The sequence below is a fragment of the Plectropomus leopardus genome, chromosome 10, assembly GCF_008729295.1.
Source record: "Plectropomus leopardus isolate mb chromosome 10, YSFRI_Pleo_2.0, whole genome shotgun sequence".
In the NCBI taxonomy this organism is placed as follows: domain Eukaryota; kingdom Metazoa; phylum Chordata; class Actinopteri; order Perciformes; family Serranidae; genus Plectropomus; species Plectropomus leopardus.
In genome coordinates, this window is record NC_056472.1 from 3,887,042 (window position 1) to 3,902,319 (window position 15,278).

The following is a 15,278-nucleotide window of genomic DNA, read 5'->3' on the forward strand; positions in this document are numbered from 1 at the left end:
TGTGTGTTGTTTCGCTGTAGAGAGAAGTGGATAGTCTGCGAGACTGCAGTTAGACCCTTCTCACACCATTGCCATTGTTTGCATTGTTTGCGCTGTTAGCACCGTTAGCTGCCAGCCAAAAGCTCAGCCATGTTAACAGCCATGTGGGAGCAATCCCATCCAAGACTCTAAGTCATAGGCATGCTCCTATTGTAACATACAGCACCTTTAAACACTTTAGGCTTGGAGCTAATAATTAATGCTGCTTTTTATTTGGTATAGACAGCATCATACACTCAGCACACAATGAGGCCTAATTATACAGATGGAAAATGATTGGATGGAGCTTACCAAGTTCAAACACTTGACCTTTACTCATCTTCTTTTGTTTCTCTCAGTTCAGAGCAGATCAAAACGAAGTCCGGCATCTAACATCAGGGAACTGGGAGGTGACCAAGATAATTGCCTATGACGAGAACACAGACAACCTGTAAGTCTTATAAACATTATACCACTTATAAACATACATTTTATAGAAAAGCATCTGGTTTGTCCACTGATTAGTCACATTTGAGACACTGAACACTGAAATGGGTGATTTTCTCTTCAATTCTCCATGGATACCACACTCAGAAAACAGAGTGTGTGCTTTGCTAATTACATGTATGGACTGAGCTTAAACATGGAGATAATGAGGTTCAGTGTTTAATCTGCCATGTCTGTTAACTGTGATTGTTTTTGTTTTCTCTTGACAGTTATTTTCTCAGCACAGAGGGTTCACCACGGAGACGGCAGCTCTTCAGGTTTGTTTTGGACCCGCTTATTATACAGCGCTTGCTGCTGACAGTGATCGTGCCTGTAGCACTTCATTTGAAAACATTTGTGCACAAAGTTTTTTAATTAAAATTGACAATTTAGACATTTGTCATAACAAGATCTTTGCAAGCCTTTCATGCGACACTCCTAATACCTGTTATAATTGTCAGAGTATTCACTCCTACTGCTGGATGTTATTTTTAAACAACAATTTTACTGACAGTAAACATAAGTACATTAGTGGATAATGTTTGTATTATTTTATATTTTAATCACCTATGAACATATCCTGCTAACAATCATGGTATGTGTATCCAAAGCCTGTGACCACATGAAACACTATCAGTAATTTTCTGTCAGTCCACTAGTCATTGCACCTCTACACTGCTTTGCTTCTTTGATTTACCTGAAAGGAATAAAGTGCATCTATCTGAATGCCTCTGCACTGGCAAAAAGCCCTCAAGGTGTTCTACCTTAAGAGAATTTTCTTGAAATTTGGCGCAAACATCCACTTGGACTCAACGGTGAACTGATTCGATTTTGGTGGTCAAAGGTCCTTGTGACCTCATCTGTCTTAATCTTGTAAATGTGATATCTCAAAAACACTTTGAGGAATTTCTTCAAATCTGGCACAAACTTTTGGCTGGACTCAGTGATGCATTGTGACCCTTGCATGCGTCTCATTCTCATAAATGCAGTATCTCAAAAATGCCTTGAGAAAAATTTCCTCAGATTTGACACAAATGTCCACTTGGACTCAAGAATGAACTGATTTCAATTTTAGTGGTCATAGGTCAAAGGTTAAGGTCACCGTGACCTGTCAAACACCAAACACCATGAGAAAATTTCTCCATATTTGGCACAAACTTTTCATCAGACTTTATTGTGAACTGATTAAATTTTGATGGTCAAAGATCAAGGTCAGGGTCAGATGACTTTGCGTACTGTCATTTTCTTAAACGCAATATCTCAAGAAGGCCTTAGGGGAGTTTCCTCAAATTTGACATAAAGGTCCTGTTAGGGGCTGGTGGTCCACTGACTTTGTTGACGTTGCTCGCGCTGAAGCACGTTAGTTGCGAGCAAGAAAAAACTCCACTGAACTCCGACGTAAAAGATGACAGATGACGGTTTATTCTTCCACAGGCGAAATCTTATTACAGGAGTAAATTATATTTCCTCGAATAAAACTATAAACTTGGCTGTTCGCCACAAATAATGCTTCAGCTACGGTAAGAAAACTGTATGCTCAGTGCAAATTCACCGCCGAACCCCCCCGCTTCCTGCTCACTCCCCTCACAGACAACCAGCACAGCAAGCGTCCCTTAAAGGGCCAGTAGCCCAAAAAACGAACATGAGCTCTGAGCTAAATAAAAGAGTTTCCTAGGCTAATCTTACTTAAATAAACATGCCTAGTGCAAATATATCCAAAGTCATCAATATAAACATTAATTAGAGACTGAGAAAATACAATAATGTAACATACAGCTAAACTGGGTTTCACCATTCAAATTAGGCTATGGCTGTAGGCAAACAACCTATAGAAATAAAATAAAGGCCTATCCCATAATAACATCCAGGGTGTTTTGGCTCCTACAGGTCCAGTTAAACTAAAAAACGAACTGATTAGATTTTGGTGGTCAAAGATCAAAGTCACTGTGACTTGACAAAACACATTTTTGGCTATAACTCATGAATTCAAACACGAGTTATGATAATATTTCACACGATTGTTATATAGAATTTGATGATGAGTGGCTGAAGTTTTATATCTAAAAGCTCTAACGTCAGCTTCACTGACACATCATAACATTCTGCAAAAAACACTTTTCTAGCCTTTACTCATCATCATATCTCAAGAACAGAAGGAGAGACATTTGGTCAGATACTGAATTGCTGACACTAATCTTTGGTGTCCACCTTGAATCTGTGCTGATTGTAGAGATCTGCTGTGCTGCCTGAGGGAAGATGTGTGTGAAGCATCCATGTTTTCACTGACATGGATGTAAAATGTGCAACTTGACATACAACCTCAAGGCTGTGATTCTAGTTCCCTTTTATATTTTTCATACATTTCGATACCTTCTGGACAATTTCTATATTTAAGCCTTTTGACATGTAACATGTGTCAGGTTGTGACGACATTGGTAAAACATTTAGCTGATTAAGTTTTATTGTTGGTTTTGGTCCCCTCAGGGAGTTCTTTTGGCCTTAAAATGAAGACAAATTTGTGCCAGCACTACCCTTGATCTTTCACTCAAGACGTTTGTTCCCCATTTCTAACTTCCCTAATTTCTGATCTCCTCTCCTCAGTGTTAAAACTGTAGGTCTGTTCCCACGACGGTGTTTGACATGCGAGCTAAATAAGGCTCACTGTCTGTACTTCGATGCTGACATCAGCCCCACAAACCAGCACATTATCCTCCACTGTAAAGGTAGGTTACCAAATATCCTCATTTAAGGCTCTTTCACTGCCTGCTCTTAACCATTTAAAACCTAAACAAATAGGTATGATTCCTTTTCAAAACAGGGAAAAAAACAGGCAATGAGCAACTTGGTAAGAAATGTTCTAGAAAATGCAAGAAATTAGTAGATTAAATTATTATTTATTATTATTTATTAATTTTTAAAAACCTACAGAAAATGTGTCGGGGGAAAAAAGCAAAACTGTTAGCACAATTTTTACATTATTAGTTATTATATATATTAATGATATATGTATTATTATTATTAAAAATATATTAGAAAATTATTTATACGTATCAAGCACTTTTTTCAGGTCACTTCTTTGTAGCTTTTTTTAAACTGTCTTTGTGTGTGTGTGTGTGCGTGTGCATGTGCGTGTTTCTCTATTTTTGATGCTTTTTTTTGTCCACAATGTGTTTAATGACTTTTTTCAACAAGGACAGTTCAAGGCAGTAAAAAAAGACAATAATAATTGGTCAGTACAGTAAACATTAAACAAACGTGTCAGTTGCAAGTGAAATAAAGAGCAAAACAAAACCAAGACAGGACCACGACAAGACAAATACTACAAATCAAATCAGTACGAAGACCAACACAAAAACAAAAAAAAATTTGAAAAAAAAATTAAACAGAGAAATATGTAAATATATGTATACAATGATAAAAGTAACATAACATATTAAAACTTAATGTAATGGTTGTTAGTGACCCAACTGCCTGTCACATCATTTTTTAAATTCATTTTTAGTGATTCTTTTAGTACTTTTTACTATTTTTTGGGTCATTTCTTCTTTTGCTGTTCATTGCTCTCTTCCCATGTTTTTGAAAGAAATCAAGCCAATTTGCTCAGGTTATAAAGGGCTTAATTTACAAGTAAAATTATAGTATTGTTCGGATGTGTAACATAAAAAGCACAGCATAATTGAGCAGGTTACCACTCTACATTCAAATACAGAAGACTTCTCACATCACATACTGTACAAATGGATAATTGTGTCTCTGAGTGCAGGATGAGTCATCCAGAAAGACTATTTCTCATTAAATCTATTCTTGAAATGACCTGTCTATAGACAGCACACTGCCAACTGCATCATCTTTCAGTCTCTAATCAGCTCCACTCATATTTGGAGACTTGCTTTGAGTAATCATCTTCACTTGTTTGGGATCATAATTATGTGACTACAATATCTCTCCACTGTAGATGAAAGCTGACTGGCAGTTGCTTCTTCCCAAAAAGTGCTTCTTTTTTTTCGAGCACTGAAAGAAAATGAATTGTAGTTTGTGATACAGAGGTAACACTTTGATTGCACTGCATAAATCAGCTAAATCCATAAAAGATAACACACAAATCTAGTCGTGTATATACTGGAGTGCACTAAACTTGAATAACCTCAGCTTTTAGATTTGGGCTGTAATTATCTTTAGAATTAAAGACTACACTACAGATGGTTGCGGGTAACATATTGAGAAATTATTTAAAAATTGGGGGAACTATGTTTAATGTTCCTAATTTATTCTTCAATTTTCATCCAATCTGAGATCATCTGGCAGGCCTCGCCCATTGTAATCTGTCACCCTCCAACTATCCAGTTTTAAATTCATCTCTCATCAGTTCCAAATGAGAGGCATAAAATTAAACAATGAGCCACTCTTTTGTGTATAATTACTTTTAGGTAGCGTTATTGGGCGGCGAGTAGATATTTAATAGAGGGTAACACTTTATATTGTTTGTGGTTTCAATTTATTTTCAGCAGATGACAGTGCTTCATGCTCAGAAGCATTTGGGCTTTGGTGCACTGATTTATTGGACAATAACACAGTTCCCTTTCCCAAAAGCAATAAAAATAATGGAGAAAGCTTGTTGTCTTCGGAGGGCCAAGTTCACGTGACCCTGACAAGTTTGCGCTGACACCTGTTTTCATCAGGAGGAAGTCAAGCCTTTTTAATTCCACTCGTAAAATGCTTCTGATTGGTTTAGTGCTGAGAGATGGTACATGCACATAATGAAACCATTACTCTGTGTGACATAAGCAAGTGTAGTAAGAAATGCAAAGGTCAAAGCAAAGGTAGACTACCAACAGTAAGTCCAAGAGAGGAAATAAAAAGGATGTGTTTTAGTCCAAAGAGAGTAGAGCAAGAGGAATGTTTTGCAGCTGTGAAGGACCAAGTCAGTCGCAGCTGAGCTATTGAGCAAACCTGCCTCCTATTAACCTCTGACTATGTATTTTACAGCAGGACGCTGAAGAGAACTGGCTTAATTTGACAGTCTGAGGCTATTAGGGAGGCACTGACCTTTAACCTTTAATTGATACAACAAGACAGCTGCCTGCATTTGAATTTTGTGCAGCTACTTTAGAAGAACAACCCTGTCACACAGAAAAATACCATTTATAATGTTTGTAGAAAATTTTTACTTGGTAATTTAAAAAAAAAAACAGCCCTTCCCTTTCAGCAAGGTACACATAATCCTTCAGTTAGGATTAAAGAGGAGCACGGAAACGTTTTAAATTTCTCTCACAAGCTTTAATTTTTCCTTCCAGGTCCTGGAGCGCCCACAGTGATCTTACACAGCCTCAATAATTCAAGTAAGGACGCCATTTATTCTTGTTAGAATTATGAGCAAGGATAATTCCAGTTTATTTCAACTTTGTGTATTTTCCATGAATGTGTCTGTGTGGGCCAGGCTAACTTTGCAGTCAGCATAGCTGTGGCGACTCGGGGAAATGAGGTTTAACAATGTACGTTGAGGCAAGCTGCGTAAATAACCATGATTTGACGTGAAAAATTTGAAGCAATTGTCTCAGCTGGAAGTAAAAACAGGGAGAAGCTGCCTGAAATGGTCATTATGCTTACAGCTGCCGCATATTAGCGCAAGAGGTTCAAGTTATAAAACTCCTGAAGAAAAGAGATTTTTGGATATTGTTTTGTTAGGCTCACAGAGTTTAAAATTTTGTGGGTATATAGCCTGACCCTGGCCGCCTATCTCAGACCGTCATGACATAAATCTAGTCTCACACTGCCAGGTTGCCTTGCCATTGTTTGGATGGCCCATAATTCCAAAACCTGTTACCCTGAAAACAAACATTAATTGCTCTGACGGGCCATTTCTCCCCCCAAAAAATGCTAATCTCTTCTAAACAGAAGCGCATGGCAAAGTATTGTGCAGAATGACATCATCAGACCGTGATGCTTTGGCGATGACTTGGCTCAGCCTGATATTCTAAATCCAGCCTTAACCACTCTCACTCCTCATGCCTTAAAATAACCAACCCAACCAACAAAGGGTACTAGCCAGTCAGAGGCAGAGTAGGGTGCCTTCGCCGTAAGATGATCCATGATGTCGATCAGGTAATTAGCCATGTGTTCCTGTTTGGGAGAGTGCAGTTGGCGAAACAACCCTTTGGAACCAATGAGTGTTTGTTTTCAGAATAACGGGCTGATGCACAAATGGACTTTCTGTCCAATGGGACATTAATGGGCCGTTTGCAGCAATTGTCAGTCCCCCATAGGGCCACACCTATCTCCACACACTGTGTTTTTCCATCAGTTGATGAATGAATGAATGAATGAATCAATGAATCAATCACCAGTGAAATGTGATGCCATCAGCTCCTTGAAGTTGTGCTCTTTAATTTAGTCCTTTTTTGCCTCTTCTTACATTGATGGCTGTTCCTTTATGATTGAACTGTTGCTAAGCCCCGCCCTCGAATGCCATGAGCCAATCACATTTTATGCTACTACACAATGCACTCTGACATCTTGCTTGTAGACCCCCTTAGGAAAGCAGTTTTATTTAAATGTATGCATTTATAACTTTTTTAAAAAATTCATATGATGTGCAAATGCAACACTGATACGAGGTATCCTGAGAGGCTTGAGAATGAAGTGTATTTTATCCCGTTCCCTAAACCTCACATAAACAGAGCGAAGTGTCTCCTTTGGATTAAGCTGTATGAAAGACACAGTAAAGAACATAAAGAAGATCCTTGATGAGTGACTAGCAGCAAAATGCCACGCTGACCACCAAGACTTGCAAAATACACATAAGAGCATAAATTTAACACAAATTTAGCGAACCAGACAAAGATTCAGTGGAAATGTCTGCACCTTTGTTTTGCACAAAACAATAAAAGCATCAACTTCTGACCCTGCAACCCACACAACACCGTTAACATTGCATGTGATGGTTTTTTTTGGTGGGGCTTTAGCCATTTTAATGCAGGGATCACTTCCCAGCCAAAACAAGTTCACTCCTAACACTATTTATAAGAGGATGCTGCTGATTGGTTTAAACGGAATACAAACAACCCAAGGCGTTTTCTTCCTTCGTGTGAAATTATGGTCGTCCAGCCAGAAGTGGGTCTGACTGGACCAGAATAGATATGGGTTTCAAACCAGGAGTATAAAATGTGTGATTCCACGTTTTATTCAGGTTATTGAATAAGATTTTGAAGCTAAGACAAACCACATGTTGTCTTTCAGAGCCTCAAACCTTAAATTCTTTTGATTTGTTTAAGCAAGTGATTTCGTGATTGCTTTGACAGGGTTGCAGAGGCAAAGGTGGGAGTCTATTAAAGGTGCATTATGTGAGTCATCAGTCATAAATAAAGGCCGCTCATAAACCAAAAATACCGCTGGTCAAAATAAGGCTGCTATCTTCCGATCTTCACTTTTATAGTTTTATTGTATGGAGCACTTTGTGTTATAGCTTTGCTTGTATGAAAATTCATTGACTGATTGATAAAAGGTTCTCATTGAGGGTTGATGAGTTTTTGTTTTTGAGACCTGCCATCTGTCTGAGCCAGCAGTGTTAAAAGACCATTTGAGCTCCACCTCATTTTGGGTTGATTCTGGTCAACAGGAGGACTTACCAACCTGGATTTCTTCCTTCGTCTTCCTCTCCCACCAGCCTGAATACACACACATGAAAAAGACAAATACACACAAATGGTCGCATTCATTACCAGCACTTGCCAACACTTACAGCACACACATGCTTCTTCTTGTTATCCATGCCTGTATGTCTGTCAGTAGATTTTTTTTAACAGCTGTGCTGCTGAAAAGCAAGCAATTTGCCCAGGGTTATTTGGATAGGCCCTCCATCCACAGCTGGGAACTCAAGGCCCCTGGTGGTTTCATAATGAGGCGTCTATTGATTTTGGGTTTTCCATTAGAAGTGCTGGATGAATTCCATTTCATTTAGCTGCTTCTCAGATGGCTCAAATGAAAAAATGGCCAAACCAGAGTCATTGTTTATTACATGTGGAGGAAACACTGGAGCTCCTGTTTTAACATAACCAGAATGAGGAGGCTTCTATGTGTAAAATGCCTTTTAGAAATAGAACCTTTTGACTGGATATCTTTTCTGCTCATCCAAGTTTAGCAGTAGTACAAATTACCATTACTATTGTTATTATTATGGTCGGAATTTAGGTCAGCATATAATTATTTTGTTTCTTTTTTCCAATTCACAAATTAGTACCAGCTTTAGCTATTTCACAAGACGTTCTTTATTATTCCAAAGCTAAAAACACTTGTTAAAAAAGAGATTTACCATAGGCTGAATGTGTCATAGAACAACCTCATTACTTATTACAATTTAGAACTACCTCCTTTATTTGCAACAGCTAAACCCCAAAGAGATTTAATCCAGGAATGTATTCAGCTTCCCGAACCATTTAAATTGACCACAAAATGAAACAATGACAGAAACGATCCGCAGTACTCAGATCTCTCACCACCCTTACCTACACCTTCCATCTCATCTCATTATAACAGCGGCTCCAAAGACAAAGCCTCATGTTATTATGGGTCATTTGTATGCAGCAGCACTTTGATTATTGGCAGCAATTTTTGGACTTTTTCATCCTTTAAACACGTTCCCTCGTCTTTACAGATTACTACATCCTTGAAAACAACTCTCTGCTGAAGGCGGCCTTAAAGTACAAAAGGATCCAGCTGACTGACTTCAGAACTGTTCAGATGGAACATTTTGGTGAGAATAATGTGTTGGTTTCTATACCCTTATTGTGATTCCTAAATGAATTGGTGTTACAGTTGCTCATTTTTTCTTTTGACAGATTTACCTTTGAAGATTTCCTACCCACCAGACTTCTCAGAGTCCCGTCACTATGGACTATTGTTGGTGATGTACGCACCATTTGTAGTAACACATTATACTGCAGGATATGTCAGACTGCAGACTGATAAATTCTATTTCTGACATCTCTTACAAACCATGGTCTACACTGTTATCCAAGGAGAATGGAGAAAAGATAATGTATGTGTAGCGTGTAGTCAAAGCCTGGTGTATTTGCTTCCTGTGAGCCCCATTGTTGTCCAAGAACTGGAAAAACACATCAATACTGTTGCACTGCTCTGTTAGTACCATGGACACACACAATTTATTTTCACTCAATCCCACATACACGGTCCTGCTGCTGTAAATACTCACTGAAACATTAATTGTGTATTAATCCACACCTGGAAATAGTCCCCTACAAATATAATATTTTTGTGTATTTTCTATGATATTTGCCTTTTTTTAAAAAAGTAAAGTATGTGAGATGTTTCAACACGCACTCATTCTCAGTCATCAAATACCAAAGCTGTTTCAAGCCTCTAGGTGTCTCAGGGATACACGGGGAACTCTTTAGCATTGATGACATACAGCTGAAATATATTGTAACACATGGTTAATGTTGTGGAACAGCTGCAGCTTAATTTAGGTAACTAAACCAGTTGGTTCAGTACAGAAAGATGATAATGCTTTGGGTTGAAACAAGTACTTTTGTCACAAACATCACATAACATAACATTACATAACGTAATGTGACATAATATGACATGACATAACAAGACATAATGTAATGTGGCATAACATCAAGTAACATGATGTAAAGCAACATGATTTTACTAGGGCCGGGACTCGATTAAAAAAATTAATCTAATTAATCAGAGGCTTTGTAATTAATTAATCGAAATTAATCACATTTTAATCGCATATGTCTACGCTACCATCCGCCCGCTTTTTAAAACAAAATTTCCCATCCATGGGGCCAACCAAAGCGGTCTCATCTGCTTCTTCGTTCATTGTTGTTGTCTGTAGCATGGATGGTCTGAAGTCATGAACGGTAGGTGGTGCGCTAGTATAATCGGTCCCCCGGAAACTCATCAAGTGAGAAAGGTTCCGCGGTGCAAAAATTGGTGTGATTAAAATGCGTTAATTTTTTTAACGCATTAATTTTTGTGTAATTAATTAATCGTGATTAACGCGTTAAAGTCCCGGCCCTAGATTTTACATGACGTGAAGTAACTTAATGTCATGGAACATAACGTAACTTAATGTGTTGTGACGTTAAGTAACGTATTTTCAGGGAACGTATCATAACATGTTGTGACATAAAGTAACGTAATGTTGTGTTGTGTTGTAAGGTAACGTCATGTCAAGGAACATAACACAACATAACAACATAATTTAACATGTTGTAACATAAAGTAACGTAATGTCAGGAAACATTATTTCACGCATTGTGACATAAAGTAATGCAACGTCAGAGACCATAACATCACGTAACTTAACGTGTTGTAACGTAAAGTGGTGCAACGTCAGGGAACAAAACATAACGTTACATAATGTGTTTTGGCGTAAAGTAACGTAATGTCAGGGAAAATAACTTAATGTAACTGAATGTGTTGTGATGTAAAGTAATGTAGTATCAGGGAACATAACCTAGCGTAACTTAGTGTGATGTGACGTAAAGTAACACAATGTCAAGGAACATAACGTAAGGTAACTGACTTTGTGACATATAGTAACGTAATGTCAGGGGGAACATAACATGTTATGATGTAAAGAAACATAACATTATGTAAAGTAACTTTATGTAACGTAACCTTACTAAAACGTCAATTGACCGATATCAGTGCGTGTTGACTTTTTGAAACTAAAATGATTGATTGTCATAAGCTCAAGCTGTCTGAATTTGGTTTTTGGGCTTCTCCAAGTTCTCCTTGTTTGCATGTGGTGTGCTCTGTGCAGTGACAGCGCCCCTGGTGGTCAGGCGGTGAGCGACCGCTACTCTCTCAGCTGGGACTCAGTGCTGGTCAGCTCAGACAGCGTCATCGTGGCTCGTCTGGACGGCCGAGGCAGTGGCTTCCAGGGTCAGAGGATCTTGCACGAGGTTCACCAGAGACTGGGAACGGTTGATGTTCAGGACCAGATCGCAGCAGTAGAGTATGTTACCTTTATTCCATTTTAAATTTCGTACTTCCAAATGACAAACTTACTCAAATCAAATCCAAAACCCCTGAACAGGAGCTGCTTTTAACTAGTATGTATCTTATTTGTTTTGTGAGTTGGTGTTTGTCTTTAATTGTTGCAACTTTTATATTTCTTAGGCTGCTGTCTTGGCCAGGCTTCCCTTGAAAAAGAGGTCATTGTATCACAACGGGACCGACCTGGTTCAATAAAGGCTAAATAAAATTGAAAAAATTGAAAAATCAAAGAAATACTGGCCAACTTTGAGCATAGTGTTTTGAAGTAACAATACTGAAAATATGGTGTTTTTATGGTTTACCAATTGCAGCTGCTGCTTTCTTTCCAAACACAATTGTGATTGAAATTTGTGCTGCTTTCTTTTTATTCCTTGAAGGTGCAAACAAAGAGAATAAAACTGGCATTGCTTTTGTTTGCAATCTCTTTTCATGCATCTTAATTGACTGCACCTGTCAATGTGGTACTAAACTCCCCTATTAGATGTTTCTCTGCTCTCATGTCCCTATTTCTCCTGCAAGAAATGTTTCTCTATGCTCCAGCTGGGTTTTCTTTTAATTTCCAGCCAATTTTCAGCCGATTTCATAGTATTTCACAAGTTACTTCTTGATTTCACTTGTAAATTGCTGCTTGAGACATTAAAATTTAGATTACAGCTTTTGTAGAATACTGTAATAAAGGAATATTTCATCCCCAGATCACCATTTGTGTACCAGTTTCTCAACATATGTTATGATGAATTCTTGAAGAAAATGTTTTTTTTCCACGATGAACAAGGAATCCAAAAAAGGATAAAGTAATAAATTGAAGTCATAGGGATCCACGTTTAACACCAGCAAGAATACTGTATGTCCCAACATCCGTTAACAAACTCTCACACAACTTGTGCAGTATAATCCAAGTCCCAAGTATCTAGTTGTTTTCTCAGTACTTCCCAAACAGGCGTTTCAAATGGGGAACTGTGCTGTAAGTGCAAATCATCAGTGCTGTCTGGAGCCAGACTCCATTGACAAAAAACTGTAATTTTATCTCACTGAACACAGGAACTGCTGGTGGACCACTGCCTCAATCAGTTGGTTAGTTTGTTGTTGTGTAAACATGGCATTTAAAAGGGTTCGCTCGGATTCACCGAACACACATGTTGACACTAACTACTAATCAATTACTTTAATTTACCGGCATTATCTTTGCAAATTTAATGGAACACAGGGTGAGTAATTGCTATATGAATGGTCATTTGGGGATTAAAGTATTTCTTTAATAAAATAGGGAAGATGTAATGTAGGTTTAACCATACTATACATGTGATCAGTCACAGGATTATTTGAAAATTGCCCCTGATGCTTATTCAATGCATCACTGTCAGCAGGAGTGAGTCATTTAATAACTGTGTCTTGTTTTTTACTTTTAGCACAGACCTTTTTTTATTCCACTAACCTGAAGCTGCAGCTCACAGTGGGTTGCCAGAGAGATTACAGCAACCTTAATTCAAAAACAAATCAGTCCCATTAAACCACTCATTACTTTGCATTTGATTAGCAAACATCACTGATGTGCTCAAAAGTAACAACTCCACCACCACAATCTTTGGTGTGGATCTTTTGCAACTAGATGATTTACAAAAAAGCACAGATTCTACAAAATTTGAAACACAGCTACTCTGATTTTTGTACAACTACACAGTAAACACAGAAATAAAAACAAGTCATATAAAAGTAAAAGCAGAAATTTTAGCTAGATTAATCATATGAACACTGTAAATAATAGCTAATGTGGTGTCTTTTTTGTTTGTTTTCTTTTTTTAATTCCAGATTCATGATGAAATTTCCATATATTGATCGGACACGGATAGCAGTATTTGGAAAGGTGAGCCCATTTTTTTGTTTGTTTTTTTGCCATATACATATTACGGTCGCTGATGCTGAGCAAAATCCATTTCAAGTATGTAGATTTGGAGAAGTATTAAAAGCTTCTTTTGTTATGTTACATGTTTGGTTTTTATATTCTATCAAAGCAGTATTTTTAGAGTTCTAACTGACCAGTATTTTTTCCTCAGCAGCAGTTTGTAGGGTTTGAGTCACAGGTTAATAATTGATCTGTTGATCTGATCAGAACTGATCAAGTGAGATCAGTGGATGAAAGGCGCAGCCGCTGTTGGGTGTGAAAGCAAACTTTTAGACCCAGCACAACTCACTTTTACTAATGTTTTGCTGCTTCATCTGTGCCCAGAATAGCACACAGTGAATAGTATATACTATATATTCCAACAGTGCACCTGATAAACACTCCACCTCCAAAAATAGAAAATGTTGCGGTAGATGTTGTAATCTGGGTGGGTGCCCCCAATAAATGAATGTGTTGGAAACTGTACGTAAACATTTTGTAAAACTCTCTTGCATATAAAATTGTTAGTGTGCCATTAGTTAACTTCCGTCGTGCCAGTGTTGGCACACGTGCCCAAGTTTGCCGAGCCTTGCTCTGATTTATAGATCTGCTTTGAATGTTGCATACAGCTCCTTCAAAGTACGAAGAGGCTTTTTTTGTTAGATTTCTAATGAATTTTAAAGCTTGAAGAATTTAACCATCAAAGTTCCATAAATGTTTTTCTTTTTTCGCAGGGTTATGGAGCGTATATAACATTAATGATGCTCAAGTCGACCGACAGCCTCTTTAAATGTGCGTGTGCAATGTCACCAGTGGCAGACTGGAAACTCTATGGTGAGTACAGAATCCTTCAATCCATCAGTCAGTCAGTCAGTCAGACTTAATATGTGTAGCACTTTTCATACAAACACACATGAATAAAAACAAGACGTTGTGATTAAGTGAAGTACTCATTTAAACCAGGAACTGAGGAAACGCTACCACAAGTGAGGCAACACCAAAAGGCAGGCTAAAACCTATAACTAGAAAGATCAAAATAAATAAATAGATAAGTAAATAAATAAAATGATTAAAAAAATAATAGTAATAATAAAAGATAACTAAAATGCTCAAACTGTAATAAGAGGACAATGACAGGATAAAAACACAAAGTAAAATAATAAATAAATATGTCAAAAATAATAAAATGATATAGTAAGTAGTTTGTTTATTTTCATTTTATTTTATTCATATCGATAACACACATTAATCAACATTTCTGTAAATGTGCCTGTTAGCCATCAGGCTAATTTTCAACTATAGTCCTTTGGCAAGATGTTTTGAAACCTATAAAATGATAAAATTCACATAACAACAACAGCAGGACACAATAAAGACAGCAACAGCCACAACAAACAGGAACACAAGCCAAGTAAAGCAACGAGAAACAGCACAACACATAAAGCATTTTAGCACAAAATGGCCATGCACGCAACATAAAGCAACAACATATAGCTGTTGTGTACAAATAGTCATGCACGCAGCATGAAGCAATGACACACACTAAGCAAAAGATGCAGACATGCAGAACGACAAGAAACAGCAATAGACCGAAGCAGAGATAGAATACAAGAGCAATAATGTCAACCCTTAATAAAACGTTAAAAGATGCAGTTACAGATTCAAAATGTTCATATGCACTAAAACACAGGCATGCAACACAAAGTTAGGCAGGTTGTCAATAAGATAAATATTTCATACATGCCCATGCAAAGATGGCCGCCTGGTGACGGGCAGTGTTGATTTCAAATGTTCACGTCAGATTTTCCAAAAGCCAGGCCTTGAGCCTTCATGTGAAGGTACGATAGGTGTTACAGTTTCT

The 15,278-nt window shown here is 37.7% G+C and overlaps 1 protein-coding gene across 2 annotated transcripts in view; it reads left to right on the forward strand.

Annotated features, from left to right (window-relative positions):
- The window catches only part of LOC121949267 (inactive dipeptidyl peptidase 10-like), a 270,175-nt gene that overhangs the window by 249,729 nt on the left and 5,168 nt on the right, over window positions 1–15,278 (forward strand). For both annotated transcript variants that reach the window (XM_042494908.1, XM_042494909.1), the window contains exons 14-22: window positions 378–469; window positions 735–782; window positions 3,106–3,227; window positions 5,799–5,843; window positions 9,155–9,253; window positions 9,339–9,408; window positions 11,300–11,494; window positions 13,345–13,399; window positions 14,152–14,251. In XM_042494908.1, the coding sequence (XP_042350842.1) occupies window positions 378–469; window positions 735–782; window positions 3,106–3,227; window positions 5,799–5,843; window positions 9,155–9,253; window positions 9,339–9,408; window positions 11,300–11,494; window positions 13,345–13,399; window positions 14,152–14,251 (826 nt within the window). The remainder of the gene's footprint in view (window positions 1–377; window positions 470–734; window positions 783–3,105; window positions 3,228–5,798; window positions 5,844–9,154; window positions 9,254–9,338; window positions 9,409–11,299; window positions 11,495–13,344; window positions 13,400–14,151; window positions 14,252–15,278) is intronic.